The sequence below is a fragment of the Pleurodeles waltl genome, chromosome 7 (assembly GCF_031143425.1).
Source record: "Pleurodeles waltl isolate 20211129_DDA chromosome 7, aPleWal1.hap1.20221129, whole genome shotgun sequence".
Taxonomy (NCBI): Eukaryota; Metazoa; Chordata; class Amphibia; order Caudata; family Salamandridae; genus Pleurodeles; species Pleurodeles waltl.
The window spans coordinates 7,272,314-7,299,218 of NC_090446.1; the positions used below are offsets into that span (position 1 = coordinate 7,272,314).

Genomic DNA, 26,905 nt, shown 5'->3' on the forward strand with positions numbered 1-26,905 from the left:
TGCCGCGGGGCCCCTGGGGGCCCCTGCAGTGCCCATGCCAATGGCATGGGCACTGCAGGGGCCCCCGTAAGAGGGCCCCGCAAAGTATTTCAGTGTCTGCTTTGCAGACACTGAAATATGCGACGGGTGCAACTGCACCCGTCGCACCCCTGCAACTACGCCGGCTCAATTCTGAGCCGGCGTCCTCGTTGCAGGGGCATTTCTGCTGGGCCAGCGGGCGCTCTTTTGGAGAGCGCCCGCCGGCCCAGCGGAAATGTCTGAATGGCCGCCGCGGTCTTTTGACCGCTGTGTGGTAATTCGGCGGCGGAACCTTGGCGGACGGCCTCCGCCGTCCGCCAAGGTCTGAATCAGGCCCCAAGTGTTTATCCAGCTAAGGGCTTCAAGCAATTGTGGTGCTAAAAAGTGTGGAATTTTTTTAATTCAGATATTTATCCCAAATAGGTTTTCTGTAAAACTAATTTGAGGATAATCTCCAACTTGGAGAGCATTTAGGTTTTTAGGTCAGAGTTTTTGGTGCCTCGTGATTAGTGAGGCGTAGTTAGAGAGTTCACATTTGGGAGTTTTTCTAATATTACTCAGACATGACTAAGGATCATGTTTATTTATGCCGGGAGGAGGCTCAGGAGGGCGTGAATATGGACCCAGAGCTGGCTGCGATGACTGATTTGGCTGTTTCCAAATCAGAGGGGACCGCGGTGTTGTTGGCATTGCAAAAGTGGCAGAGTTCCACCGCCAAGACCCCTAGTGGCTCTACAGGAAACTTCCCACAAACACATCATACAGATGCGGGTGACGCGTCCTGTGGGGAGCGGAGCAATAACATGCTCAGACATATGGTGCACACATCCAATCTTTTGCAACAGCTATCCCTGTCTGCGGGCCCTAAGTGGCCTTGCACAATCGTGCCTCCAAATCAGGGGTCCGATCAGGACCAAGGGTCTCAGATCCCCTTTACTCTGATAACTCTGATAGGGAATCTAAACGATCCAGAGACTGGCATCCCTCTGGTGGGACCAGGAAAAAATGAAAACAGATCTCTCTACAGCGGGTAATGACTGGGATTTCAATAAGGATTTATTTAATCCTGAGGATATCAGGCATCCACCCTCTTCAGAGTGGGAACTGTCAGAGAAGGTGGCATTTTACTTGAAGCAGTGTCTTAGCCAGCCGCTAAATAGAGAGGTTCATAATAAATTCAGGGCGGAGTGCCCAAGACCCGCCATTGAGGGTAAAGTGGCAGCAACCCTTGAATAGGATTCCACCATGGTGACCTTCATGGGCATACTGGTTAAGGATCCAAAGAGCGGTACTGATAGATCCTGGCGTTCCTGTCAGGATAAGTTGTTGGATATTACGGGATCCCTTAAGAAAATAATGGAAATGATAGACAACAGGTGCAGCAATAGACCCCGAGATTTTATCTGGATGAACCCAGCGGGTGAAACACCAAATGTGCGATTTCGTCAGAACAGAGACGCTCACTTTTGTTACGCCTGGACCCCAAATTGGGTGTATTGGCTTCTGTGGAGGCTGGACTAGATGCGAAGGGAAATCTGTTTGGAGGCACCTTTGTGAAGGAATTAGCAAAATGTGTGCAGGCTTTAACAGCCCTGGATAAAGCCCAGGTGTCTGAAAAAGGTGTTTAACCCCCCTGTCGCAAGGCAGTTGCGGATTTCAAGATCCCAGGAGATCAGACTCGTCAGACCAAAGAGGAGTCTCGCCATTCTTCCCATTCTAAAAACAAATTTCAAAGGGGCCACAGCAGTAAATCCTTCAGAGGAAACCAATCCAATCCAGGTAAGCATTCAGTCTTTTTCCCTTCAAAAACTAGGGGGCAGGATAGCAGAGTGTCTGAACAAATGGAAATTAATATTGTCAGACGCATGGGTTCTGCAAACGGTACAGGGCATCCACATCGAGTTTTGGGGTTCGCACGTTCAAAGGTCAAGACTGACCCCTCTAGTTTTTTCAGAGGATATATGCGCCCTTATAGATCAGACTGACAATCTGGTAAGCAAGGGAGCCATAGAAAGATTATTTCTTCAGCTGAGAGGTTTCCTGAGCAATATCTTTATGGTAAGAAAAAAGGACAAAGGAGTAAGACCGGTCATAAATTTGAAAGAATTCAATGGTTGGTTAGTGTACCGCCATTTCAGGATGGAGGGAATTCATCTTCTGAAAGACTTGCTGAGGCAAGGGGATTGGATGATCAGGCTAGATCTCAAAGACACCTATCTGACAATTCCAATCCGTTCCACCGTACCACCGGTTCCTCCAATTTCTCTGGTGGGACCATGGGTGGGAATTCAAAGTACTTTCCTTCTGCCTTTCCTCAGCCCCATGGTGTTTTACAAAACTACTCAAACAAGTAGTAGCCTGGCTGAGGCTGAGGGGAAATCAACTCATCATTTACCTGGACGACATCATTCTGATGGTGCAGGATCAGAGATCCCTGTTACAGCAGGCACAAACAACGATTTCCTATCTGGAAGATTTGGGGTTTGTGATCAATCAATCCAAGACGGACCTGATTCCCAAACAGAGGATGGAATTTCTGGGATTCATGACAGATTCGGTCAAAGCGTCCCTGCAACTTCCAACCAGAAGTTAAGGCAGATCAAGCAAGAGTTGGGGAATTTGATCTCAGCGGCTTTTGTCTCTCTGAGACAGCTGGCCCACACAGTAGGTCTTCTATCATGTTCGATACAGGCAATCTTTCCGGGATCCCTCTACTACAGGGCTCTTCAATGCCTGAAGATCAGACATCTCCAGATGGGTCTTTCCCACAATGAGGAAGTCCTTGAAATGGACAAAGTCCGGACAGAAATGTGCTGGTGGTTAACACACATAGAAGCATGGAATGGACAAGCAATTTTTAGCTAATTTCCGGAGATAATCGTAGAGTTGGATGCCAGCTACTGGGGCTGCGGAGCCAGGTGCAGGGAGATATCCACCGGCAGGAGATGGTCACAGGAGGAGCTAGATCTGCATGTCAATTGCCTTGAGCTACTCGCGAGATCTTTTCCAAACAAGAGTCTAGCGGGGTTCAAGATGGCATGTTCCGTTTTGTTGAAGATGAACAATGTATCAGCTGTGCAGTATTTGATCAAGTTTGGGGAGGAACAAAATCCAAGCCCATAGTGGAAATAGTCAATGATTTTTGGCATTACTGTCTAGAGAAGAGGTTTTCAGTGAAGGCAGTTCATCTGCTGGGGACAGCCAATGACATAGGAGACTGAAATTTGTGATATCTGAGGGATTCCAGCGACCGGAGGCTGGACACCCAGGTGTTCCAAACTCTTCGTCAGAGATGGGGGAATCCTCCCACGGATCTGTTTGCCTCATGGCTGAACACAAAACTTCCACTTTTTAACAGCTGGAGACTGGATCCGGAGGCGATTCAAGTAGATGCCTTTTTACAGATGTTGGGACTGATTTTCAATTACGCCTTTCCCCCGTTCATCAAGTTGTCCAGTGTAGCAACCCAGATCAGGAGGCAACAGGTGGAGTTTATACTGGTGACTGTTTTGGAGGTCGTAATCATGGTTCCCACATGTTGTGGTACGTCCCATTGCAGATACCCAGCTTCCCATCCATACTGCAAGGTCCTGCAGGGGAAATCCGTCTGATGATTCGGGACAACATTCTGCATCTGATGGCTTGGAGAATGTCAGGCTCTGCTGGCAGGTGCCAGGCCTTTCAGAAACAGCTTCAACCTAAATGGGACAAGCATGAGCGGCAGGAACCCACAAACGATACAGATCTGCTTGCTCTACCTGGTATAGTTGGTGTTTGGAACAGGATGATGATCCCGTGGGGTCCGACATTGTATACGTATTGAATTTTCTGGCTCAACTAGCAGACACGTATAAGGCTTATTCATCGGTTAACTTGTTTAGGTCCATGATTTCGGTGGGGCATTTGCCAGTGGTAGGCAACGTAGTGGGATCCCATCCTTTGGTATGTTCACGTATGAAGGGCATTAGATTCTTTAACCCTCCACAATCTAAAAATACCACCACGTGGGACGTGAACAAGGTTTTGAAACTTTCCAGGACTCTCTCCAGGAAACAACTTTTTGCCAAACTGACAATGTTATTGTGCCTCATCTCTTGTAAGAGGGTGTCGGGTGTCAGGGGCCTGGATCTGAATGGGTGCTCCTTTTCACTAGAGGGCGGGTCTTTCATCATTTCAAGAAGAACAAAATCTAATACCAGATCGGTATTTTATTCAGAATTTTCTGACAGGCCCAGATTGTGCGTGATGAATTGTTTGAAAGAGTATGAAACAGTGTCTGCGGATCTTAGACCAGCAGGGACATCACAGTTATTGATTTCTTTTACTAAACCACACAAACCAGTTTCATCTATGTAGGAAAGCACCCTCTTTCTTGGCATGGTTTCCCCCATGTTCTGCCTGTTGTCAGTATTTTTGACTATGTCTACGGGTTTTGCTCTCTTCTCTAAAGTGTACCTTTTTCTTTCCACAATTGGCATACTGGTCCCACCATGTAAGTCCCTAGTATATGGTACCTAGGTACCCAGGGCATTGGGATTCCAGTGGATCCCTATAGGCTGCAGCAGTTATTCTGCCACCCATAGGGAGTCCATGCAAAGGGTTCTGCAGGCCTGCCGTTGCAGCCTGCTTGAAACGGGTGCATGCACCTGTTTTCACTTCAGGTCACCCCTATGGCAGGCCCTCTGAGCCCAGTGGGTAGGGTGCAGCTACCTATATGTGAGGGCACCCCTGTACTAGCAGATGTTCCCCCACAAACTCCAGATCCATTTTCCTGGACTTTGTAAGTGCAGGGACGCCATTTTACGTGTGTACTGGACATAGGTCACTACCTGTGTCCAGCTACATAATGGTAACTCCCAACCTGGGCATGTTTGGCATCAAACATGTCAGAATCATACCCCAATACTGTTGCAAGTATTGGAAGTATGATTCCATGCATTCTGGGGGTTCCTTAGAGGACCCCCAGCATTGTTACCACCAGTGTTAAAGGGGTTTCCAGGCAGCCCAGCTGCTGCCACCCCTCAAGCTGGTTTCTGCCCTCCTGCTGTTTGATCTGATCAAGCCCAGGAAGGCAGAAGAAAGGATTTCCTTTGGGAGAGGGAGTTAACACCTTCTCCCTTTGGAAATAGGTGTGACTGGCTTGGGAGGGGTAGCCTCCTCAAGCCACTGGTTTGCTTTGAAGGGCACATTTGGTGCCCTCCTTGCATAAACCAGTCTACACTGTTTCAGGGACCCCCCAGTCCCTGCTCTGGTGCAAAACTGGCCAATGGAAAGGGGAGTGACCACTCCCCTCTCCATCACCACCCCAGGGGTGGTGCCCAGAGCTCCTCCAGAGGGTCCCTGGGTTCTGACATCTTGTTTCCAAGTTTGGCAGGGAAGTCTGGGAGGATCTAAGTGGCCAGGCCAGGCAGGGGACGTCAGAGCCCCCTCCTGATAGGTGCTTACCTGGTTAGGTGACCAATCCCCTTTCAGGGCTGTTTAGGGTCTCTCTCTTGGATGGTCCTCAGATTCGGCTTGCAAGATTCCAGAAGGACTCCTCTGCAACCTCTGCTTTGACTTCTGGCCACTGGAACCGCAACTGGACCCTCCAGGAACCGGCAAACGCCGCTACAACGAAGAAGACTCTTCTGCAACTTTGTTTCCACGTTTCCTGCCAGCCTTGCAACATTTTCCCAGCCATACATCCTCAAAAGACTGTAACTCTTCAGCCTGCACAAGAAGAAGGAATCTCCCTTGGGGTGAAGGAGTCACTCCCCTGCAACCGCAGGCACCTACAACAAGCGACAACTGCCTGCGTGGATCCCCTCTCCTGCTGTGCTGTGTGGATCCTGCATCATGGGTGGTGGTCCGGAGTAGTCCTCTTGGTCCTCTCTGCCAGCTGTTCAACTTTGGTGGAGGTAAGCCTTTGCCTTCCCACGCAGAAAATTACCCCCATGCACCGCGTCTCTTGCAGCTGCCATGGCTTGTTTGCATCTCCTCCAAGGGATCTTCAGGCGACGTTTAGCTCCAGCTCCCAACACTCCATCCTGCAAAGCACAGCCTTCTGCGTGTCTCTCCTGTGGCGTGGGATCCTTCTGCGACACCAGGCCAGCTTCCTACAGTCTACCGTTTTGGCTAGGTGGGTTTGTTGGATAATGAGGGAGGCTGGTATTGAAGTCTTTATTTTTAGGGCACATTCAACCATGGATGCCATGTCCTCTAAAGTATTCACGCTGGGTGCACGTCTAGAGGATATTTTGAGAACAGACGATTGAGCATCAGAGTCTGTTTTAAGAAGATTTTATTTTAAACTAACTCCACTGTTGGCCTCCAGAGGGTAAGTAAGCTTTAAACAAGAAAAATTGAGCCTCCAGTACTGTCATAAAATTAAACATTTCCTAGCAAACATAAAGGAAAAGTTCAATTCTCTTAAGGACACAGAGACGGAGATTAGCCCACCCTTACTGCCTGTGGAGTTGTGTTTCCCTCCCGCTGTGACCTCAGTATTTGGATCTACTTTGGGAATAACTAAAAATGTTTAATGTGACTGTTTTATTGCATATCAACTTGTATAATGTGTTATGGTGGAACATACAAATTGGGGTATTATTTTGGATTGCATGTACATGAGTGTATAGGAATGGACTGGTAACATATGTTTTTTCAATTTTAGCAATGGAGGAAAAATGTAAGATTTGGAAGATAATCCAGAGAAATCGTTGCTTTGACGGCATTTGCACAAAGAAAGAGGACAAGACGAAAATGTCCAAAGATGTTATAGGGTGGAGGGCACTGTGATTGGACTGTTTGGGACAGATGTTATATGACCTTTGGAATGGATTCATGGGATTTGTAGTTCTTCTGTTTTGCTGCTGTGAGTTTGAATAAAGAAAGAACAAGCATAATGTTTGCCTCTGTGTCCTTAATAGAATTGAAATTTTCCTTTACATTTGCTAGGAAATTTTTCATTACTGTAATACTTTTGTTTGTGTGTATTGATAAGGGAATGGACTACTGGATGGAGGTGCAGAAAGTCCCTAAATTTCCTAGATAGCTCTTCTGACAGTTGTGTTCGCCAACCTTCCTGTCCAGTATGCATGGCCCCAAGGAATAGTAGGAGTTAGCTATCTTTTGTTCTTTTCTCTGCAGAGACAGTGCTACACCCATCTCTCTGGGGGTTAGGAACATCTAGCCGCATTTGACCCCTCCATTGCACTTCTACAAAGTGAGGTGCATTAAACCTCCATTATGAGGCTTGTTACAGACCACTGAGCATTGTTGAGATGTGCGTGTTAACCTATCATCAGTTGGAAAGAGGATAAACCGAGAACTAGCAAGAACAAAACAATGTTGATTGTAGGATGGCTTTTGATGTTCACTTGATGTTCTCATAGAACCTCTAGACTCTGGAGGTTTAAATCCCCTGCCACGCAGATCAATCTAACTCATCTCCTGGCTGCTGTTCCAGGCATCACGCGGCACCGCAGATATGACCCTGGATCCTCCAAAACGCTTTCCTGTGGGAACGCAGACAAGGCAGTGCCACTGCCAGAAGGTATGGTGTCTGCAAGACAAAAAGAAACAGGAGGATCTGTGGCAAAACCTTTGGGGGTGGGGTCTTCGGAGGCCATCCTGTCTCATACCATCATGCATTTAAGCGAGGGAGGGATGCTGGGGTAATATGTATGAATGTAACTATGTCAACAAACAAAGTAGTGCTAATAAACACAATAAGAACATGTTGAAAAAGAAGCACAAACCTGTGACACTTTACTAGATGTTCATTCGCTTGAATGGGAATCAGCCTTGTTTCTCCAAGCCCTCTCTCCTAGCCCCTATCTAAGCTGTCTTGGCAGCAGAGTTTCTTGAGGTGGTCTCCTGCTCACATATCAGAACTAAAGAACACCTCTGTTCTGTACTTTGAGAAGGTTGCTCTGTGTCTCCGGTGTGGTATTCCCAAGCAAGTCGATATCACCAGGCTGGCGCCAAGAAGCCTATGACTTTTGCTGAGGATCTTCGCAGCTACAATTGCACGAATCAAGTCTCCCACGCCTCCCAGGAAGCCAAAGACTCCTCTCTGCCTAGTGCATGCCTGACCCCGCCTGAATACACACTTGAAATGCGCAGGCTTCCTGCAGGGTCAGGTAAAATGCAAGAAGTAGTATATTTATCTTGTTGCACCTTCACTGAATTCTTTTGTGCATCATAAACCATATAAATAAATATATATGAATTATTGTTACACCATCACACTAATACAGAGCAAAGGGTGTGTTGTATGTGTGCAGTAAATTCTAACTGCAATTAGCATCTGTTTATAATTAAAAAGGTATGCTCAAATACATGAAAATACGGATTGCGACATACATTTGCAGAAAACAGCAAGAACTCCATAATGTACCAGAATGCGAGGGCTCTCACTAGGGAAAACCGGAATTCTATAGGTGATGAGGCTGCTGTAGATGGGCGTGAGCACATTTATGGTCAGATGTACAAAGCGTTTTTGTGTTCACAAACGGACCAATTTGCAGTATCCACCCGTTTGCGAATGGAAAAAGGTTTTTTCAAATGTACAAAGCCCTATTTGCGATTCAGTAACCTATTATTGAACAGCAAATTTGTTTGTGATTCGGTATTAGGAAAGGGTGTGTTTAGGGCGTCCCTTCCTAATTCCGAATCGCAGTGGTATGTATGAATGTTTTGCAACCAAAATGCGGTCGCAAAACATTAGCATTTTACCACCAACTTCAAGTTCGTGGGAAACCATTTCTAAATGGGAAGGGGTCCCCAAGGGACCCCTCCCCCTTTGAGAATGTTTGTAAAAACATTTTTAAGAGAAGAAAGTGGTCTCAAGGACCACTGCCTACTCTTAAAATTGAAAAGAAAACTTTTCATTTTTCTCTTAAAAATGCATCCTGTTTTCCTTCAAGGAAAACGGGCTGCATTTTATTTTTTTCATTGCTTTATTGAAAAGCAATCACAGACACGGTGGTCTTCTGACCCCATCAGGCCACCACTGCTTTCAATTTTGTGATTCCCAATGGGCTGCACACCAATTCCTACCTCATTAATATTCATGAGGTAGGTCTATTTACGACCCACTTGGACTTGCAAAATGTGTAAAACACACATTTGTACACGGGTCTTTGCGACTAGCAAATAGCGAATCGCAAACATTCACTATTTGGTAATCGCAAATGATTACCTACGTACATCCTTCATTTCTTTACAAAGAGACCCCTGGCTTTAGTGAGGTTGCTGAGGACTCTGTTTCCAACGCTACCATGGACGTTTGCCAATACTTGTTACAAGGGCTGTCTTTGCGGAGGGCAGCAATACGAATGTGGACTGAGCGAGGAAGACCTGTTACTTATGTTCCCTGGAGGCCGCGCGCACGCAGCCGACTTTCTCCTTGCGCCCAAGGTGTCACTAGGAGAGATGGACTCTTAGTTGCTTCATCAAAACAAAAGAAAAAAAAGTAGGCAGTGTAAAGTTCTTCTTTAGTGTGGCAAGTTCATTTAAATTGTGTCACACTGCCAACTTGATGAGCACAGTAAACAACCCTCACACAAATGCTGTTGCAATCAAGTATGTTAATTTCTGGCTTCGACACGCTGTGTGCTGCCAATTTCTTCCCCATATTTTGAGCTTTTGTTAACTGCTTTTGGTTCCATGAAATCTCAGCCTGCTATTTAATGCAAATGAGCAATGTTTCTTAAAAGAAAAGAAGGAATTGGGCATGAAAAGACTTGAATTCTTTAGTAGGTGTGAGAAATCTTCTCAGCAGGCCGCGCTGGCACATCTTACTCATAGCAGCCAAGTTTATAGATTGCTTGGGTGTGACGTGTCCAAGGTTTCAAGGTACTTATGAGTGACACTCTACTGCCAGATGTGTGAAACTTGGAGTAACACTTTCTCACATGTAAAACCAATCAATGAAATAAAGACATTTGCAGAAATTATTACTAAAGTGTGGGAATCTGGTTTCACTGAATATTTCCTTTGTGTTTCTTTTGTTCCTATTAAAATGTTTGTTTACATCACACTTCAGAATTACAAAAAAATGTGCTTCATGTGTGCTTTTCTAATTTCTGGTGTATTTTGACAAAATTGTAGAGTTCACTCACATGTATTTCAATTTTGTTGTGTGTTAGGGAAAATGTTTTTGTACAGCCTTTGCTTTCTTACTCATTGTACCAAACATGATTATTAGATAGTTGAAAGTCCTTTAACTAATCAGCATGAGAAAGAACAGTAAACACCAAACTGTCTTGTAATAGAATAAGCAGCATTTTGTCACAAGACAAAGCCTGATGGGTGATCTTTGTTGTTGAACGTGCAGCAAATGTGACTAGATATAAACAAAATTCAAGGGCATCTTTATTCTTCTAGACCTGTATGTGTGAATGTATGTGTGTATGCTTGGTTGGATGTGTGTATGAATGCTGAAGTGATTGCGTGAATGGATGTTGAAGTGAGTGCGTGTAAGAATGTTGAGATGAGTGCGTGCATGGATGTTGAAGTGAGTGTGTGTATGGATGTTGAGGTGAGTCCGTGTATGGATGTTGAAGTGAGTGCATGCATGAATGTTGAGGTGAATGCGTGTATGGATGCTTGTGGGTGAATGCATGTATGAATGTTTGTGGGTGAATGCATGTATGGATGCTTGTGGGTGAATGCATGTATGTCAGTGTTGGTGTATGAGTGTATGCGGGGTGCATGTGGGTGTCTGTGTGCATGTATGCGGTGGTGCTGTACCAGAAGGAGGGGTGGGGGGCGCTGTACTAGAAGGGAAGGGTGGGGGAAGGGGGCTCTGTTCTGGAAGGGGGGGTGGGGGGTATTGAGCTTGTAAGGGGGGATGGGGAAGTCATCTGTCGGTAACAGGAAAGAAATTTCCTGCCACTGGTAGCCTTTCCGCCAGGGTTTTCGTGGTGGTGCTACTGCCGCGGGAACCCTGGTGGAAAGCCCGCTCCTAATACCATTGGCGGTCTTCATTAGACCGCAGGGTTGGAGATGCTTATCTCCGGCCCCGTGGGTCCAACCGCCCTGGCGGTATGAGCGGGAATGCGGCAGGTTGGTTGAGGCCAACCTGCCACACTCATAATGTGGCAGTCTTCACCGCCAGCCCATCAGAAGACCGCCAGGGTCATAATGAGGGCAACAGTGCTTTTGCCCCAAAGTTTAGTTTTTTTGTTATTTTTTTCCTCCCAGATTTTATTGATGAGCTTCGGATTAGCTTGAGTCATAAGGCTGCCTCCTCGTCAGTATCGGGATCCTATAAGGATTCCTCCTTTCAATGTGGCATGAGACAGATATTTCAATCCTTTTTAAGTCTTGTGAGCACTCTGTGGCTTTGCGTGTGCTTAGGCGGCTATTTAATGAGTCGGTGTTCATTACACTGTTTGTAAAGAGTGCCCGTTTAGAGACAGGGATGAGGTGGTCGTTATTGAAGCGATGCCTGACAAGAGTCAGGTGGTTTCCCTGATTGACCCCACAGTGTTGTCGGGCCACCGTACCTTCATGTAGTTTATCGTTCTGATAATCCCCCCGCAGAGTGTTTGCCTGCTGATGGAGAAGGCACTGAGCATTGAGCTCTGTAATTTGTTGTCCATGGCTGCTTTCCTCCATTCTACTGATCTGACATAATGCCATTAAACGAAGTAGGGGAAGAGTTACCTCCATAAAATGAATTACGGAGTGTGAGCCAGCTGAGTTGTAGGACCACGCTAAAGGGCGTCTTGTTGGAATCTGCCGTTTGATACTCTTAGCCCAATGGATTCAAGATCTTTTACCAGTGCCCCCGCCTTGGCATCACTGGGTCTGTTACTTGTATCTCTGGCAGGCTGTTTGGGAACAGCCCAGGGATAATCCTCTTGTATAATATGTCCATCTCGGGCAAAGGGCCACAGCAGGTTCGTATTAAAGTTATGTGCAACAAGATTTTCAGGGATGTTGAGTCTTGTAGGCTATCTAGTAGGATATTTGACAGTTTGGATGATATTGATTTTCTGTATCATGATTCTGGGTGAATGTATAGGCTGATTAGTAAAAAGGATCTCTGTTTTTTATGCCAATCCTTCAGCTTGACTATTAGAATGTTGCAGTGCCCTGATTCCACCAGGTCACTTTATATCGTGAGTGCTGCTGAAAACAAGGGTGGGTGGCCAGGCTTTCTTGTTTTAAGTGTTGGGCTGAAGTTGCCTGCAAATCCGTTGATTCACAATGGCCATGTAGCCGATGTTTCTTGTAGTAATATAATCTGCTATTCCATCAAGAGATTTATCAAGTTCTGCTGATCTTGACTCCCCAGCCAACCAATGGTTGGGTGGTACAGTCTACACTGGGGTTTACAAGGTCCTTAGCGCTTTAAACGTGACCCTGCGGAGGATCCTTCAACCATGTCTGTGGGACAACTACAGCTGGTGTTTGCCACTGAACCAGCAGATTATTATTCAGCGTGCCATTGATCGCTCTTTATGGGGGTGGATAAGGTGGGTGCCTGGTCTGTGCTGACTGTGGGAGCTTCTAGGCTTCCACCATTATTAGATGTAGATTTTGAATTGAGTTGGAACCTCTGCCCTTTGATTGGAATCCTTCGGGACTGGTATCATGAATGGATTAGTGTCAATGGAAGCGGGGTTCGAGCATCACAAACCTCAGGGACGATGCTGTCTTAAGTTGTTTTTCCTTACTTCTTGTCAAATAAGGGGTGGGGCTTCCTTTTCTTTGATGGGTCCTTACTGTAGGAACCTGGCCTAGTGTGTGGTGGACACCTATGGTGTTATCACCCTGTACCAGGTCCAGTTATCCCTTATTAGTGAAGTGTAGGCAGTGTCTAGAAGCCAGGCTCTCTAGAGAAAGCTGTGGATGAGCAGCCAAGGCTTATCTAGGAGACATGCAAAGCTCATGCAATACCACAGTAGTCACACAATACTCACACACATGAAAGAACCACACAGTGTTACAAAAATAAAGGTACTTTATTATAGTAACACAAATATTAAAATACTGTATACGCAATACCCCAACTGGAGAAAAGTAACACAGTATTAGGAACACATCAGAAATCAGTAAACAGCAGGGAAGGCAATAGGCACTGGTAAAAGCATTAGCAAATAGTGAGGGCCGGGGCATATACTAAGGAAGTGGAATGTGAAAGGCAGTACCCCACCCATGGATGTGGAATCAGGAGAAGGTAGCTGGAGGAACTAGGAACCCCAAAAGGTAAGTACCAGCGTGCCCCCCAGAGACCAGAAGAGAAGAGGTAAGTACCTAGTTTTCTCCAAACCCAACAGTTGGTCTTTGGAATATGATTGTGCAAGACTCAACCAAGACTGAAAGAACCCAAAAGTGGATCCTGACAGAAGAGGGCCTGCAGAGAACCTGGATCAAGTCCAGTTTGAATTGGGGTGTCCGGTTGTGGCAGGAGCCACTACCCACCCTTCTGTAGTTGCAGGACCAGGTCGACAGGTTAGACGAAGAAGACCAGCAGTGCAGCACCGGAGGGGAAGAGGAGTTCTGGGAGTGATGCAAGTGATGTCCCACGTCAGCATTCGTGATGAAGTCGTTTAGTGGTGCCGAAAAATCACCAACAAGCCTTGGCAAATGCAGAAGTCAGAGAAGAAGGTGTGCAAGGCTGAAGAGGACCAGCAAGGTCCAGGGGACTCAAACCAAGGAGGGGAGTCTGGGGCGACCCTCATCAGCTGGAAGAGTCACAAGAAGAGGAGGCAGCTCCCACGTGCAACCCACTGGCAGCGGGCACAGGAGTCGCAGTGAGGCCCACTCAGCACAACTGGAGGAGTGTCCCATGCCGATGGAGCAGCAGACCGTACACTGTGTGTTGCAGAAAGAAGTGCTGGGGGTCAGGGCTACCCAGAGCCTGAAGATCCTTTGTAGGAGGAGCAAACAAGCCTTGGTAGCTGCAAGAGTCGCGGTGCACAGGGGTACTGTCCTGCAAGGGCAGGTAAGGGCTTACCATCTCCCAAGTTGGATAGCAGGCAAAGAGGACAAGGGGACCACTCCAGGCCACCATCTGTGGTGCAGAATCCACGCAGTTCCGGAAGAGAGCAGATCTGCGCAGCCGGTCGTCATTGCAGTTGGTGCCTGCAGATGCAGGGGAGTGACTCCTTCACTCCGAGGGAGATTCCCTCTTGCTTCTTGTGCAGACTGAAGACTCGCCATCCTCAGAGGATGCACAGCTGGGGAAATGTTGCAGTTGCTGGAAGGAGTCGAAGAAACAATGTTGCAATTCCAGTGGCCAGAAGATGAAGTAAACAATGCAGAGGAGTCCTGGTGGAATCTTCCACGTCGAATCTGAGGACCCATCCAAGAGGGAGACCCTAAATAGTCCTAAAAGGATTTGGTCACCTGCAAGGTGGGGGCTGTGACATCACCTGCCTGACCTGGCCACTCAGATGCTCCCAGGGGCCTATGCACATCTTGGATTCAAGATGGCAGAACCAAGTGGCCACCTGGAGGAGCTCTGGGCACCACCCCGGGGTGGTGATGGACAGGGGACTGGTCACTCCCCTTTTTTTAGTCCAGATTTGCACCAGAGCAGGGACCGGGGGTCCCTGGACTGGTGCAAACCGGTTTATGCAAGGAGGGCACCAAATGTGCCCGTCAAAGCATACCAGTGGCTTGGGGAGGTTACCCCTTCCAAGCCATGTCACACCTATTTCCAAAGGGAGAGGGTGTTGCCTCCCTCTCCCACAGGAAATCCTTTGTTCTGGCTTCCCATGCTTGAGCTGGGCAAGCAGCAGGAGGGCAGAAACCCGTCTGGAGGGTGGCAGCAGCGCGGGCTGCTTGCAAAACCCTGAAAGACTGGTAGGAGCAATACTGGAGGTCATTTAAGGAGCCCACAGAGTGCATGGAATCATACAACCAATACTGGCAACAGTATTGGGGTATGATTCCAACATATTTGATACAAAACATGCCCCGATTCAGAGTTACCATTATGTAGCTGGACATAGGTAGTGAGTGACCTGTGTCCAGTACAGGGGTAAAATGGCATTCTTGCACTTACAAAGTCCAGTGCAATGGAACTGGAGTTTGGAGGGGCACCTCTGCTCATGCAGGGGTGCCCTCACACACAGGGACCTGCACCCTGCCCTCTGGGCTATGAGGGCCTACCATAGGGGTGGCTTACAGTGACCTGGTGCAGTGACCTGTGGTGAAAGGGCGGATGCACCTGTTCACGCAGGCTGCAATGGCAGGCTTGCAGACACATTTTGCATGGGCTCCCATGGGTGGCACAATACATGCTGCAGCCCATGGGGAACCCCTGGTGCCCCTATGGCCGGGGTACCTAGGTACCATATACTAGGGACCTATGTCGCGGCACCAGTATGCCAATTGGGGTGTGTGCAATGTCTTAGACAACCAAATTTAGAGGGAGAGAGCACAATCACTGGGGTCCTGTTTAGCTGGATCTCAGTGAACACAGTCAAAATACACTGACAGCAGGCAGAAAGTGGGGGTAACCATACCAAAAAGAGGGTACTTTCCTACACTTACTATCTTGCCTTCGCTCTTCAACAATATCTTCATTAGACACAGTTGTATAGTTGGTGTTTTGAGTTGCAGTAGTACAGGGTACGATTACTAGACTGCTTCTCATTTTGTTTCTAGCCTTGCATTGCTTTTTCTTTTGTTTTTTTTTGTCATTGTTTTTGCTGATTGAACTTGGAGTGGGGTAGTTGAGACTTGTGGAGGGAGCGTTCCCTTAGGTTGACCTCATCATTGACTGCCTCCTCCATAGGTGTTGCGAATTGGCTGTGTTCCTCTTCAACTGTTGTACTAGAATCCACTTTAGTAGAATCACACTACGTATCACGTTGCCGGATTAGTTGTGCTGGAGGAGTTAGGGCCTTTTTACAAAGGGATATGTCAAGATTCAATTTTAGGTCTTCTATTAGGGTACGCATGGCATCCGGGATTGTTGCGAGTTTGTTAAACACACGTGCACAGGTAGTCTACGTAAATTGCTGTTGCATAATTTTGGGCCCGGGTTATCAGATTGTTTAAGTTAGCCACCCCCTGTTCAGTTTCAGAAACAGATTTGGCCATGATGTTTAGCAGATCCACTTGCACATCGGTTTTATTTGACTATTATGTCAAGCCGTCTAATGTCCACTATGATGTTTTCATCAAAACGTCCCATAAAGTCCTTGATCCTATTGGTACTGAAGAGCCTTATTTTTGAGAAGACTCAGTGTTTTCTTTCCTGGATCTTGCTTTCTGTGGGTATCCCTATCTGAGACCCTGTGCCTGCTTTAGACCACATATTTTGGAGCCTGGTGTTTGAGTTATTGGTTGGACATAGAATGTTTCATCAGAGATTTCCCCCCTCCTCTTGAGGGCTTTTGTCATCAGTCCTCTGCCCCTTCTTTGTTGGAATTAGGCTGCTGGGTCGCCCGTAGTTTGTTCACGTTGTAAAATTAAGATAGATTGAGGGGAGCGCAGTGTGAGTCTTGGGCTCGGCAGCTGTTGTTCCGGTCTCCCATTTGCTTTGTGATGTAATAGATTTTGAACATCCAAGTGTGACTGAGTTTCCAGGCTGTTTTGCCCCTTACCAGTTTTTAGTCTGACCTCTGTTGGTAGTGCAGCGCCATTTATTAGCAGTGGTCTGGGGACGTTTGAGGTGAAAGTGAACGGGGAGATGGTTGTGGTAATGATGACTTCAGCAAGTTCCTGGTCAGTTATCGGTCCCCAGGCTGTCTCTTTATTCTCTTCATTCTCAATCATTACTGCAGAGCCCGCAACCTCGTTATGAGGGTCAGGATTTTGACTTGCCTGTTGCAAAGTACTATTGCGTATGATTGAGAGACTGGTGCTGGCAGGGTGTTCATGTGGCCTGAGGCAGAGAAAATAGCTTCTATTGGGTCCTTTAATAAGTCAAATTTATGTGGTACCTTTGTAGATTTTTCAAACTTGCAGAACACTGGTGAGAATACAGACAGGTCCTCCCAAACTGATTTTGCTTTGATACTATTTGCTGTTGAAAGAGTTTGTCGTTTTTTCTCTCTCCGTTGGAGGTTGTGGTGCCCTTTCTTGACCAGACTGCATCCCTTCAAGACTATTCAGACTTTCGTAGAGGGCTTTCCTGGACCACAGGAGGTTGAGGCGTGTTGGATAGCACTTTCGGTTATAGTCCTGTGTTTTAGCACACCTGTGGGAGGCTATCGATTGACCCTTCACACTCGGGCCCCTGAAGGCAGGGAGAATTAGTCAAGTGAAAGTCCTCCGGTTGTTGCCCGTGGTGAAGGCTTTCCAAGGCGGCTGCGGTTTGCAAGGGTGTAGTGGGCACCAAGGGACGCACAAGTTGCCTATCGCCAGCCGCCTCTGTGCAATGCGTCGTGCCTGCAGCCTAGTGCTTGCTGCCCTTTGCCGAGCTCCTATGTGCCTTGACCTCCTGCAACCTTTAAAATGCCACATTTATATTTATGCCCTGTGGCTTTTTTATGCCGGTTGTCTCACCTTCCTTATTGTTGGCCGCAGCAGTGTAAAAACAAACTCTTGCCGCAGGTCCGCCGGGGACTAGAGGGACCCAAGATGTGATGGGGAGCTTTAGGGTGCTGTTGGGTGCTGCGGAGGAGTACTGCAAGCTCTTGGAGGCTTAGGGGTGGCAAGTCGTTCAGCAGGATGTGCTGCTGCGCTGACCCCGGGCCGCACTAGTGCTGCCTTCTCCCAGCGGACCACATCGCTCCAATGGAGGACACCGCAATCCATCCTCCAACGGAGCTATCAGGGCCCAACTCGGGTAGCAGCAGCCAGGTGAGCCACAGGTGGGCACCCGACTTGGGTAGTAGCGGGCAGGTGAGCCGCAGGTGGGCGTCCGACTCGGGTAGCAGCAGCCAGGTGAGCCAAAGGAGGGCATCCGACTTGGATAGCAGCAGCCAGGTGAGCACCTAACTCGGGTAGCAGCAGCCAGGTGAGCTGCCGGCTCCACTGGTGCGAGTGCCATATGGCATTGTCAGCTGTTTGGTGTTGAGGCTGACTGCTTGCAATTTGCTCTCTCCGTTTGAGAATTGAGCACAAAATTGTTTGTGAGAGTTAGAGTTGGCAGGGAGGAGTAGTTTGCTGCACTATCCACGCTTCCCAGATGGACCCTCAGCACATTCCTTCAATGATCGCTGTCGTTGTTAATTGGGCTGGGTAAAAGCCTCTCTCACCTCACCCAGGGGCTTCTGTTCTTTAAGTACTGTCCACAGTGACTGAAGAGTTCTCTAACAGCAGAGTCCTAACTGGAAATAGCAGAATGGAAAGCGTATGGCTTCAAGACAGGCGGGTACAAATAATGCCTCAATAGCTCCTCTGCTTGCACAGAGCCGGCTCTTATGAGTTTAGTGGCGTGGTGCTGCTTAATTTTACCACCAGCTCCTTATTACTTGTTTTTTGCCTGTGTACGATGCAAGTCACAGAAATACAACAACAGCACAGCTTCTCCCTGATCCGTGTGAGGGGAAAGACTGCGCCATCCAGATTTGTTGATTTTCCTGATGTCTGTGACGTTGGCTAAGACCAACCATGTGATCCGTTCAGACACTCAGAAGCTGTATGGGACTAAAGCCCGAGCTTGTGTCCACTTCTCAGTACCTGGTTGAAGAACACAGATAGTTCGCCAGTGCATGATGTGTACGTTACTACTGTGAGACTACAGGCAGGCTCTGGGCAGCAGCACAGGCTCTGCCTGAGGAACCAATTTTAGCCACCAGGAGCTTAAGTGCAGCTTAGTTAAGAGCGCCTCACGGGGTAGGCCTAGCAGTGCTATAGGATGTGACCCGTGCAGTTAGTGCAGTGATGCGAATACCAGCACTAAAATGCGTTACTCTAACCCCTAATGCGTGATACTTCGCAGGGCTGCGGGTGGAGAAGGACTCGCGTTCTAGGCATGCGCAGTAGAGCGTTACGTATCGCCTGCCATCGGCCGGAAGTAGTGGAAGCTAGTTTTGCGCAGGCGTGTTAGAATGTAGCCGTATTTTGACATATGCGTTCGTCTGTAAAAGCGGTTGTGTACGCGTGCTTTACGGTGTTCAGCTTGTTGAACGCATGCGTCTTGGATTAGTACAAGTATTTTAAGCATGCGCACTAGAACATAAGCGGTTTCTGCACAAGCGCGCTGTTATAGGTATCGTATACGCATGCGCCAGAGGATGGTGGACATGCGAGAGACACTTACTAGCCAGTTCAGGCATGCGCTGCGGATCAGTGTACTGGTCCTGCGCATGCGCCGTGGGACGCTGTCTGCCCACTGCTTGCTGTGCACTAAGGGGGATGTTTGTGTCCTCGGGGCTTCCCTGCCCGTGAAGCCGCCGCCGCCGCGCCGGTGAGTCTCCGGGGCCCCGCGGCTTTCGGGTGAGGTCCCGTTGGGGCAAAGGCCAGGAGCAGCTGCGCGCCGTGCGCCTGAGAGCGGGCAGCCCCGAAGCGGCCCCGCGGCCCGTGACATGAAGCGCAGTCCGGCCGCTAGAAGAGCCCCTCTCCGAGGGCGGTGCTTTCACCCTCATTCCTAGAGGAGTGGAGAGAGTCGCTGACGCGCAAAGTCCTCACTTTATTTCTTACATAGCACGAGTCTTGCCACAGACATAAGAGCGCTTCGCGACAGGCACAGAGTGTCTTTCGTTTCAGCGCCTGGAGCCTGGCTGGGACGCGCATTCACCTTCTTCCCTATCTTGCATGCGTGGCAGCTGGGACCGCTAGGCCACATTGCCGCTCTGAAAGCTTCACTTGATCTGGGCTGAAGGCTCCAAGAGGACTTCCAGCTGACCAGAGCCAGACATGTGGCTCGAAACTGGCTCAAGGTTTCATTGGCTTTTCCACCTCCACAAACATCCACGCTCTATAGACTTCAACACAGACGGTTAGCTTTGCATCAGTTAGCTCACTGTTTCTTCTTTCAGACCTCCCACACCACAAATATCTCAAAACAGCAAATCCCATTTACGCAGAAAACAAACACTCTGCTCCTCACCAGAACAATCCTAAACCACAATTGTTCCTTACCTTAATGATAATCACCAGCCTCTACACTACCTATCCACTTCCTATCACTTATTATAGACCCTTCTCTCTCTCAATGCCACAAAACACCCATTATTTTATTTCATAAATCCAGACTCTATTCCATACCAAAAACCATGGCTGACAAGCGACTCCATTACATGCGTGGCAACTTCAACCACAGCAGCTGTTGTTCTTTAGCCAGTGGTGCTGGGATTTTCAAGTCCTTGCAATTGAAGAACCTACTTGTGAGGTGCTGGCAGCAGCACAACTACTGCCTGTAATGTGTGTTCTGCGACTTCTTTCTCTTCAGTTAGTCATTGAGATATTTGATTAATTCTTCTAACTGAATGTCCCTGTGTTCTGTCTAGGTTGTTGGTCCATCTCCCAGTGATCACCCGGAGTCCATCGACGAGCTAAAGGTTGAAAACGAGGAATCTGATGGGTCCCATCAGCACTTTGGAGACTGGGTGAAGGTGAAGGTAGTGGACGGGCTTCCTATGGACCACCAGGGCTCAATTCGCTTGATAAAGGTTGAAAAATCAGACGATTCCTCTTCCAGTAACAGCTGGAGCTCTGATGACTGGATGAAGGATGAAATAGAGGAGGAGTCCAAGGACTACCCGTTCTTTAATAAACCGATGAAGATGCAAGAATGGGAGGAGGCATCTGCAGATGATTACGAGGATGAACTTTGTATTGTTAAAGTTGAAGACGAGGAGATACCAATTGAATATTGCCAAGTGTCCAAGAACCATTGGAAGAATGAAGGAGAGGAGAAACCTCCTAATAGAGAGCCTCAGGACTTTATGAAATGTAAAGATGGCGAGGAGGGATTTCCCACGGACCCTCAGGATTCAGTAGAAGAATGGAGGATCCAAAATTCAACTGAAGGTAAGAAGAACTACATCCAGGAAAATAATTTCTTACAAAAAATGTGTGATGCGTTCCATAACACACAGTACATTAGTCACTCTTAGAGGCTAGCACTAAGATACTTTATAAAGTACAATATAAATAATTTACGCACTGTGAGAAAGTAGCCTCTTTCTAGCCTTGTTACCCCCACTTTAGGCCTGTTTGTGAGTGTATGTCAGGGTGTTTTCACTGTCTCACTGGGATCCTGCCAGCCAGGGCCCAGTGCTCATAGTGAAAACCCTTTGTTTTCAGTATGTTTGTTATGTGTCACTGGGACCCTGCTAGTCAGGACCCCAGTGCTCATAAGTTTGTGACTGTAGGAAGTTGGCTCTGTATGTGCTATTTCAAAGTAAGGAATAGCATGCACAGAGTCCAAGGGTTCCCCTTAGAGGTAAAATAGTGGTAAAAAGAGATAATACTAATGCTCTATTTTGTGGTAGTGTGGTCGAGCAGTAGGCTTATCCAAGGAGTAGTGTTAAGCATTTGTTGTACATACACATAGACAATAAATGAGGTACACACACTCAGAGACAAATCCAGCCAATAGGTTTTGTTATAGAAAAATATATTTTCTTAGTTTATTTTTAAGAACCACAGGTTCGAATTTAACATGTAATATCTTGTTTGAAAGGTATTGCAGGTAAGTACATTAGGAACTTTGAATCATTTCAATTGCATGCATACTTTTCAAGTTATTCACAAATAGCTACTTTAAAAGTGGACACTTAGTGCAATTTTCACAGTTCCTGGGGGAGGTAAGTTTTTGTTAGTTTTACCAGGTAAGTAAGACACTTACAGGGTTCAGTTCTTGGTCCAAGGTAGCCCACCGTTGGGGGTTCAGAGCAACCCCAAAGTCACCACACCAGCAGCTCAGGGCCGGTCAGGTGCAGAGTTCAAAGTGGTGCCCAAAACGCATAGGCTAGAATGGAGAGAAGGGGGTGCCCCGGTTCCGGTCTGCTTGCAGGTAAGTACCCGCGTCTTCGGAGGGCAGACCAGGGGGGTTTTGTAGGGCACCGGGGGGGACACAAGCCCACACAGAAATTTCACCCTCAGCAGCGCGGGGGCGGCCGGGTGCAGTGTAGAAACAAGCATCGGGTTTTCAATGTTAGTCTATGAGAGATCAAGGGATCTCTTCAGCGTTGCAGGCAGGCAAGGGGGGGCTTCCTCGGGGAAACCTCCACTTGGGCGAGGGAGAGGGACTCCTGGGGGTCACTTCTGCAGTGAAAGTCCGGTCCTTCAGGTCCTGGGGGCTGCGGGTGCAGGGTCTTTTCCAGGCGTCGGGACTTAGGTTTCAGAGAGTCGCGGTCAGGGGAAGCCTCGGGATTCCCTCTGCAGGCGGCGCTGTGGGGGCTCAGGGGGGACAGGTTTTGGTACTCACAGTCGTAGAGTAGTCCGGGGGTCCTCCCTGAGGTGTTGGTTCTCCACCAGCCGAGCCGGGGTCGCCGGGTGCAGTGTTGCAAGTCTCGCGCTTCTTGCGGGGAGTTGCAGGGTTCTTTAAAGCTGCTTCTTGAAACAAAGTTGCAGTCTTTTTGGAGCAGGTCCGCTGTCCTCGGGAGTTTCTTGTCGTCGTCGAAGCAGGGCAGTCCTCAGAGGATTCAGAGGTCGCTGGTCCCTTTGGAAGGCGTCGCTGGAGCAGAGTTCTTTGGAAGGCGGGAGACAGGCCGGTGAGTTTCTGGAGCCAAGGCAGTTGTTGTCTTCTGGTCTTCCTCTGCAGGGGTTTTCAGCTAGGCAGTCCTTCTTCTTGTTGTTGCAGGAATCTAATTTTCTAGGGTTCAGGGTAGCCCTTAAATACTAAATTTAAGGGCGTGTTTAGGTCTGGGGGGTTAGTAGCCAATGGCTACTAGCCCTGAGGGTGGGTACACCCTCTTTGTGCCTCCTCCCAAGGGGAGGGGGTCACAATCCTAACCCTATTGGGGGAATCCTCCATCTGCAAGATGGAGGATTTCTAAAAGTTAGAGTCACCTCAGCTCAGGACACCTTAGGGGCTGTCCTGACTGGCCAGTGACTCCTCCTTGTTGCTTTCTTTGTTCCCTCCAGCCTTGCCGCCAAAAGTGGGGGCCGTGGCCGGAGGGGGCGGGCAACTCCACTAAGCTGGAGTGCCCTGCTGGGCTGTGACAAAGGGGTGAGCCTTTGAGGCTCACCGCCAGGTGTTACAGCTCCTGCCTGGGGGAGGTGTTAGCATCTCCACCCAGTGCAGGCTTTGTTACTGGCCTCAGAGTGACAAAGGCACTCTCCCCATGGGGCCAGCAACATGTCTCTAGTGTGGCAGGCTGCTGGAACCAGTCAGCCTACACCGATAGTTGGTTAAGTTTCAGGGGGCACCTCTAAGGTGCCCTCTGTGGTGTATTTTACAATAAAATGTACACTGCCATCAGTGTGCATTTATTGTGCTGAGAAGTTTGATACCAAACTTCCCAGTTTTCAGTGTAGCCATTATGGTGCTGTGGAGTTCGTGTAAAACAGACTCCCAGACCATATACTCTTATGGCTACCCTGCACTTACAATGTCTAAGGTTTTGCTTAGACACTGCAGGGGCACAGTGCTCATGCACTGGTACCCTCACCTATGGTATAGTGCACCCTGCCTTAGGGCTGTAAGGCCTGCTAGAGGGGTGTCTTACCTATACTGCATAGGCAGTGAGAGGCTGGCATGGCACCCTGAGGGGAGTGCCATGTCGACTTACTCATTTTGTTCTCACTAGCACACACAAGCTGGCAAGCAGTGGGTCTGTGCTGAGTGAGGGGTCTCTAGGGTGGCATAAGACATGCTGCAGCCCTTAGAGACCTTCCCTGGCATCAGGGCCCTTGGTACCAGAGGTACCAGTTACAAGGGACTTATCTGGATGCCAGGGTGTGCCAATTGTGGAATCAATGGTACATTTTAGGTGAAAGAACACTGGTGCTGGGGCCTGGTTAGCAGGGTCCCAGCACACTTCTCAGTCAAGTCAGCATCAGTATCAGGCAAAAAGTGGGGGGTAACTGCAACAGGGAGCCATTTCTTTACACAAGCCCCCCCCAGCCCACAGGCCAGGAGACTCAGCCAAAGCTGGGAGAGTCTTCCTAGTCTGTCAGGCGAGGAAGAGTAGAGGAAATGGGCTGGTTTGTTGCAGGGCCTACTCTGCCTTACATCCTCCTGTTCAGGTCATTCCCTCTGGGGAACTGACCCACTTCCACAGTGATAGGACCTAGTCTGAACTGCCTTTTGTCTGTGCTTTTTATGTCTTCACCCATTCTCTCTATTTTGGGGTTAGAGGTATCCACCTCTGCTAATCTTATCTTAGCCAGGGTCACCCCTAGTTTACCCAAAGAGGTTACCCAGAGCTGGAGTAACCCCACCATGACCAACAGGGGCAGGGGGCCTAACTTGCTATTTGGCATGGGGTCAGACCACCATGCCAAGGATAGTGCAGCCATAAAGGCTAACACCCAGCAGAGGCCACTGACAGCTGTCAGTGCCCAGAACCACACCTTTAGCTCTTCACCTACAAGGGAAGGGGCTAAGTTACAGGCTTCTTTGGGTTCAGGGTGCCTGTCTGCTGTATTAGAGTGGGGGGTTACCACATCTTGTAGTAAACACCCTTCTTCCACTCTTTCTTCTGTTAGCTGAGGAGCCACCCACTCAGGCTTAACAGTTGCCGGACTAGCCAGGACTTCTTGTGGGTCAGGTTGGACTTTATCAGAGCCACTTTTGGAGTTCTCCTCTACTGGAGCAGAATCTCCTTGGCTTGCTGGAACCTTGGCTAAAGGTTGTCCACCCTTCCTACTCTGTTTCCTTTTCTTTTTCTTCTGGGGCCTACTTGCATTTACTGCAGAGGCAGGCACTCCAGAATCCTTGGGAGAGGACTGGCCCTGGACCAGTTCTTCTCTTAGGCTCTGACTAACCTCTGGGTAGTCATTTCCAAGGAGACAATCAAGGGGGAGGTCTGTACTGACTACCACCCTTCTCCAGCTAAAAGTTCCACCCACTTCTATGGGCACAAGAGCCACAGGCCTATTGGTGACCCTGTCTGGGCTAACTCTTACTCTGGTCATCTCACCTGGGATGTACTGGTTTGAGAGCACCAGCCTGTCATGCACAATAGTGTGACTGGCACAAGTGTCTCTCAGGGCAGTGGCTGGGATTCCATTCACCTGTAGGTGGTGGAAGTGTCTACTTCCCTCTGGAATCTCCAACTCACCTGTTGGGCCCTTTTTCCAGTTGAAGGCTATGAAGACCTCCTCATCTGAGGAGTCATCCCCAATGGCTACACTGGTCACCCCTGGGATTTTGCTAGGGGGTTTGTTTTTGGGACAAGAAGTGTCCTTGGTGTGGTGCCCTGTCTGTTTACAGTTATGGCACCATGCCTTAGTGGCATCCCAGCTTTTACCCTGGTACCCACCTTTGTTTTGGGTTGTGTCTCTGGGCCCACGCACCTGGTCTGGTTTTTGGGGGCCTACAGGGGACTCTTTTTCTTTGTTTCTAGTGTCACCCACTTTCTCCTGGGGAGGCTTTGTAACCCCTTTCTTTTGGTCACCCCCAGTGGAAGTTTTGGTTACCCTAGTCTTGACCCAGTGGTCTGCCTTCTTTCCCAATTCTTGGGGTGAAATTGGACCTAGGTCTACCAGATACTGATGCAACTTTTCATTGAAGCAGTTACTTAAAATGTGTTCTTTCATAAACAAATTATAAAGCCCAACATAGTCATACACTTCATTTCCAGTTACCCAACCATCCAGTGTTTTCACTGAGTAGTCAACATAATCAACCCAGGTCTGGCTCGAGGATTTTTGAGCCCCCCTGAATCTAATTCTATACTCCTCAGTGGAGAATCCAAAGCCCTCAATCAGGGTACCCTTCATGAGGTCATAAGATTCTGCATCTTTTCCAGAGAGTGTGAGGAGTCTATCCCTACACTTTCCTGTGAACATTTCCCAAAGGAGAGCACCCCAGTGAGATTTGTTCACTTTTTTGGTTACACAAGCCCTCTCAAAAGCTGTGAACCATTTGGTGATGTCATCACCATCTTCATATTTTGTTACAATCCCTTTGGGGATTTTCAACATGTCAGGAGAATCTCTGACCCTATTTATGTTGCTGCCACCATTGATGGGTCCTAGGCCCATCTCTTGTCTTTCCCTTTCTATGGCTAGGATCTGTTTTTCCAAAGCCAATCTTTTGGCCATCCTGGCTAACTGGATGTCCTCTTCACTGGAGTTACCTTCAGTGATTCCAGAGAGGCTGGACCCTCCTGTGAGGGAGCCAGCATTTCTGACTACTATTTTTGGAGTCAGGGTTTGAGAGACCCTGTTCTCCCTAAATAGGACTGGTAGGGGGGAATTTTCCTCCAAGTCACTATCTTCATCCTCTGTGTTGCCATCCTCAGAGGGGTTGGCCTTTGCAAACTCTGCCAACAGCTCCTGGAGCTGTAGTTTGGAAGGTCTGGGGCCCATTGTTATTTTCTTTATTTTACAGAGTGACCTTAGCTCCCTCATCTTAAGATGGAGGTGAGGTGTGGTGTCGAGTTCCACCACAGTCACATCTGTGCTAGACATTTTGCTTCTAAAAGTTGGAATACTTTTTAAGAATCTAAAACTAGTTCTAGGTTCTAATTCAAACTTTTACAAACTTTTAAACTCTAAAAGAAATGCTAAACAGGATCTAACACAAGGCCCTAGCAGGTCTTTTAAGAATTTAGAAAACTTTTCAAATTGCAAAAATCAATTTCTAATGACAATTTTGGAATTTGTCGTGTGATCAGGTATTGGCTGAGTAGTCCAGCAAATGCAAAGTCTTGTACCCCACCGCTGATCCACCAATGTAGGAAGTTGGCTCTGTATGTGCTATTTCAAAGTAAGGAATAGCATGCACAGAGTCCAAGGGTTCCCCTTAGAGGTAAAATAGTGGTAAAAAGAGATAATACTAATGCTCTATTTTGTGGTAGTGTGGTCGAGCAGTAGGCTTATCCAAGGAGTAGTGTTAAGCATTTGTTGTACATACACATAGACAATA

At 48.1% G+C, this 26,905-nt stretch overlaps 1 protein-coding gene across 2 annotated transcripts in view; it reads left to right on the top strand.

Moving 5' to 3' along the window:
• The first annotated feature begins 19,216 nt into the window (after positions 1 to 19,216).
• Positions 19,217 to 26,905, top strand: part of LOC138303514 (zinc finger protein ZFP2-like) — a 33,884-nt gene continuing 26,195 nt past the window's right edge. The window contains exons 1-2 of one of the 2 annotated variants that reach the window (XM_069242699.1): positions 19,217 to 19,327; positions 20,370 to 20,892. In XM_069242699.1, the coding sequence (XP_069098800.1) occupies positions 20,499 to 20,892 (394 nt within the window). In that variant the 5' untranslated portion in view covers positions 19,217 to 19,327; positions 20,370 to 20,498. Of the gene's footprint in view, positions 19,328 to 19,377; positions 19,859 to 20,369; positions 20,893 to 26,905 lie in introns of those variants that run through there. The other variant, XM_069242700.1, reaches the window with a different exon arrangement.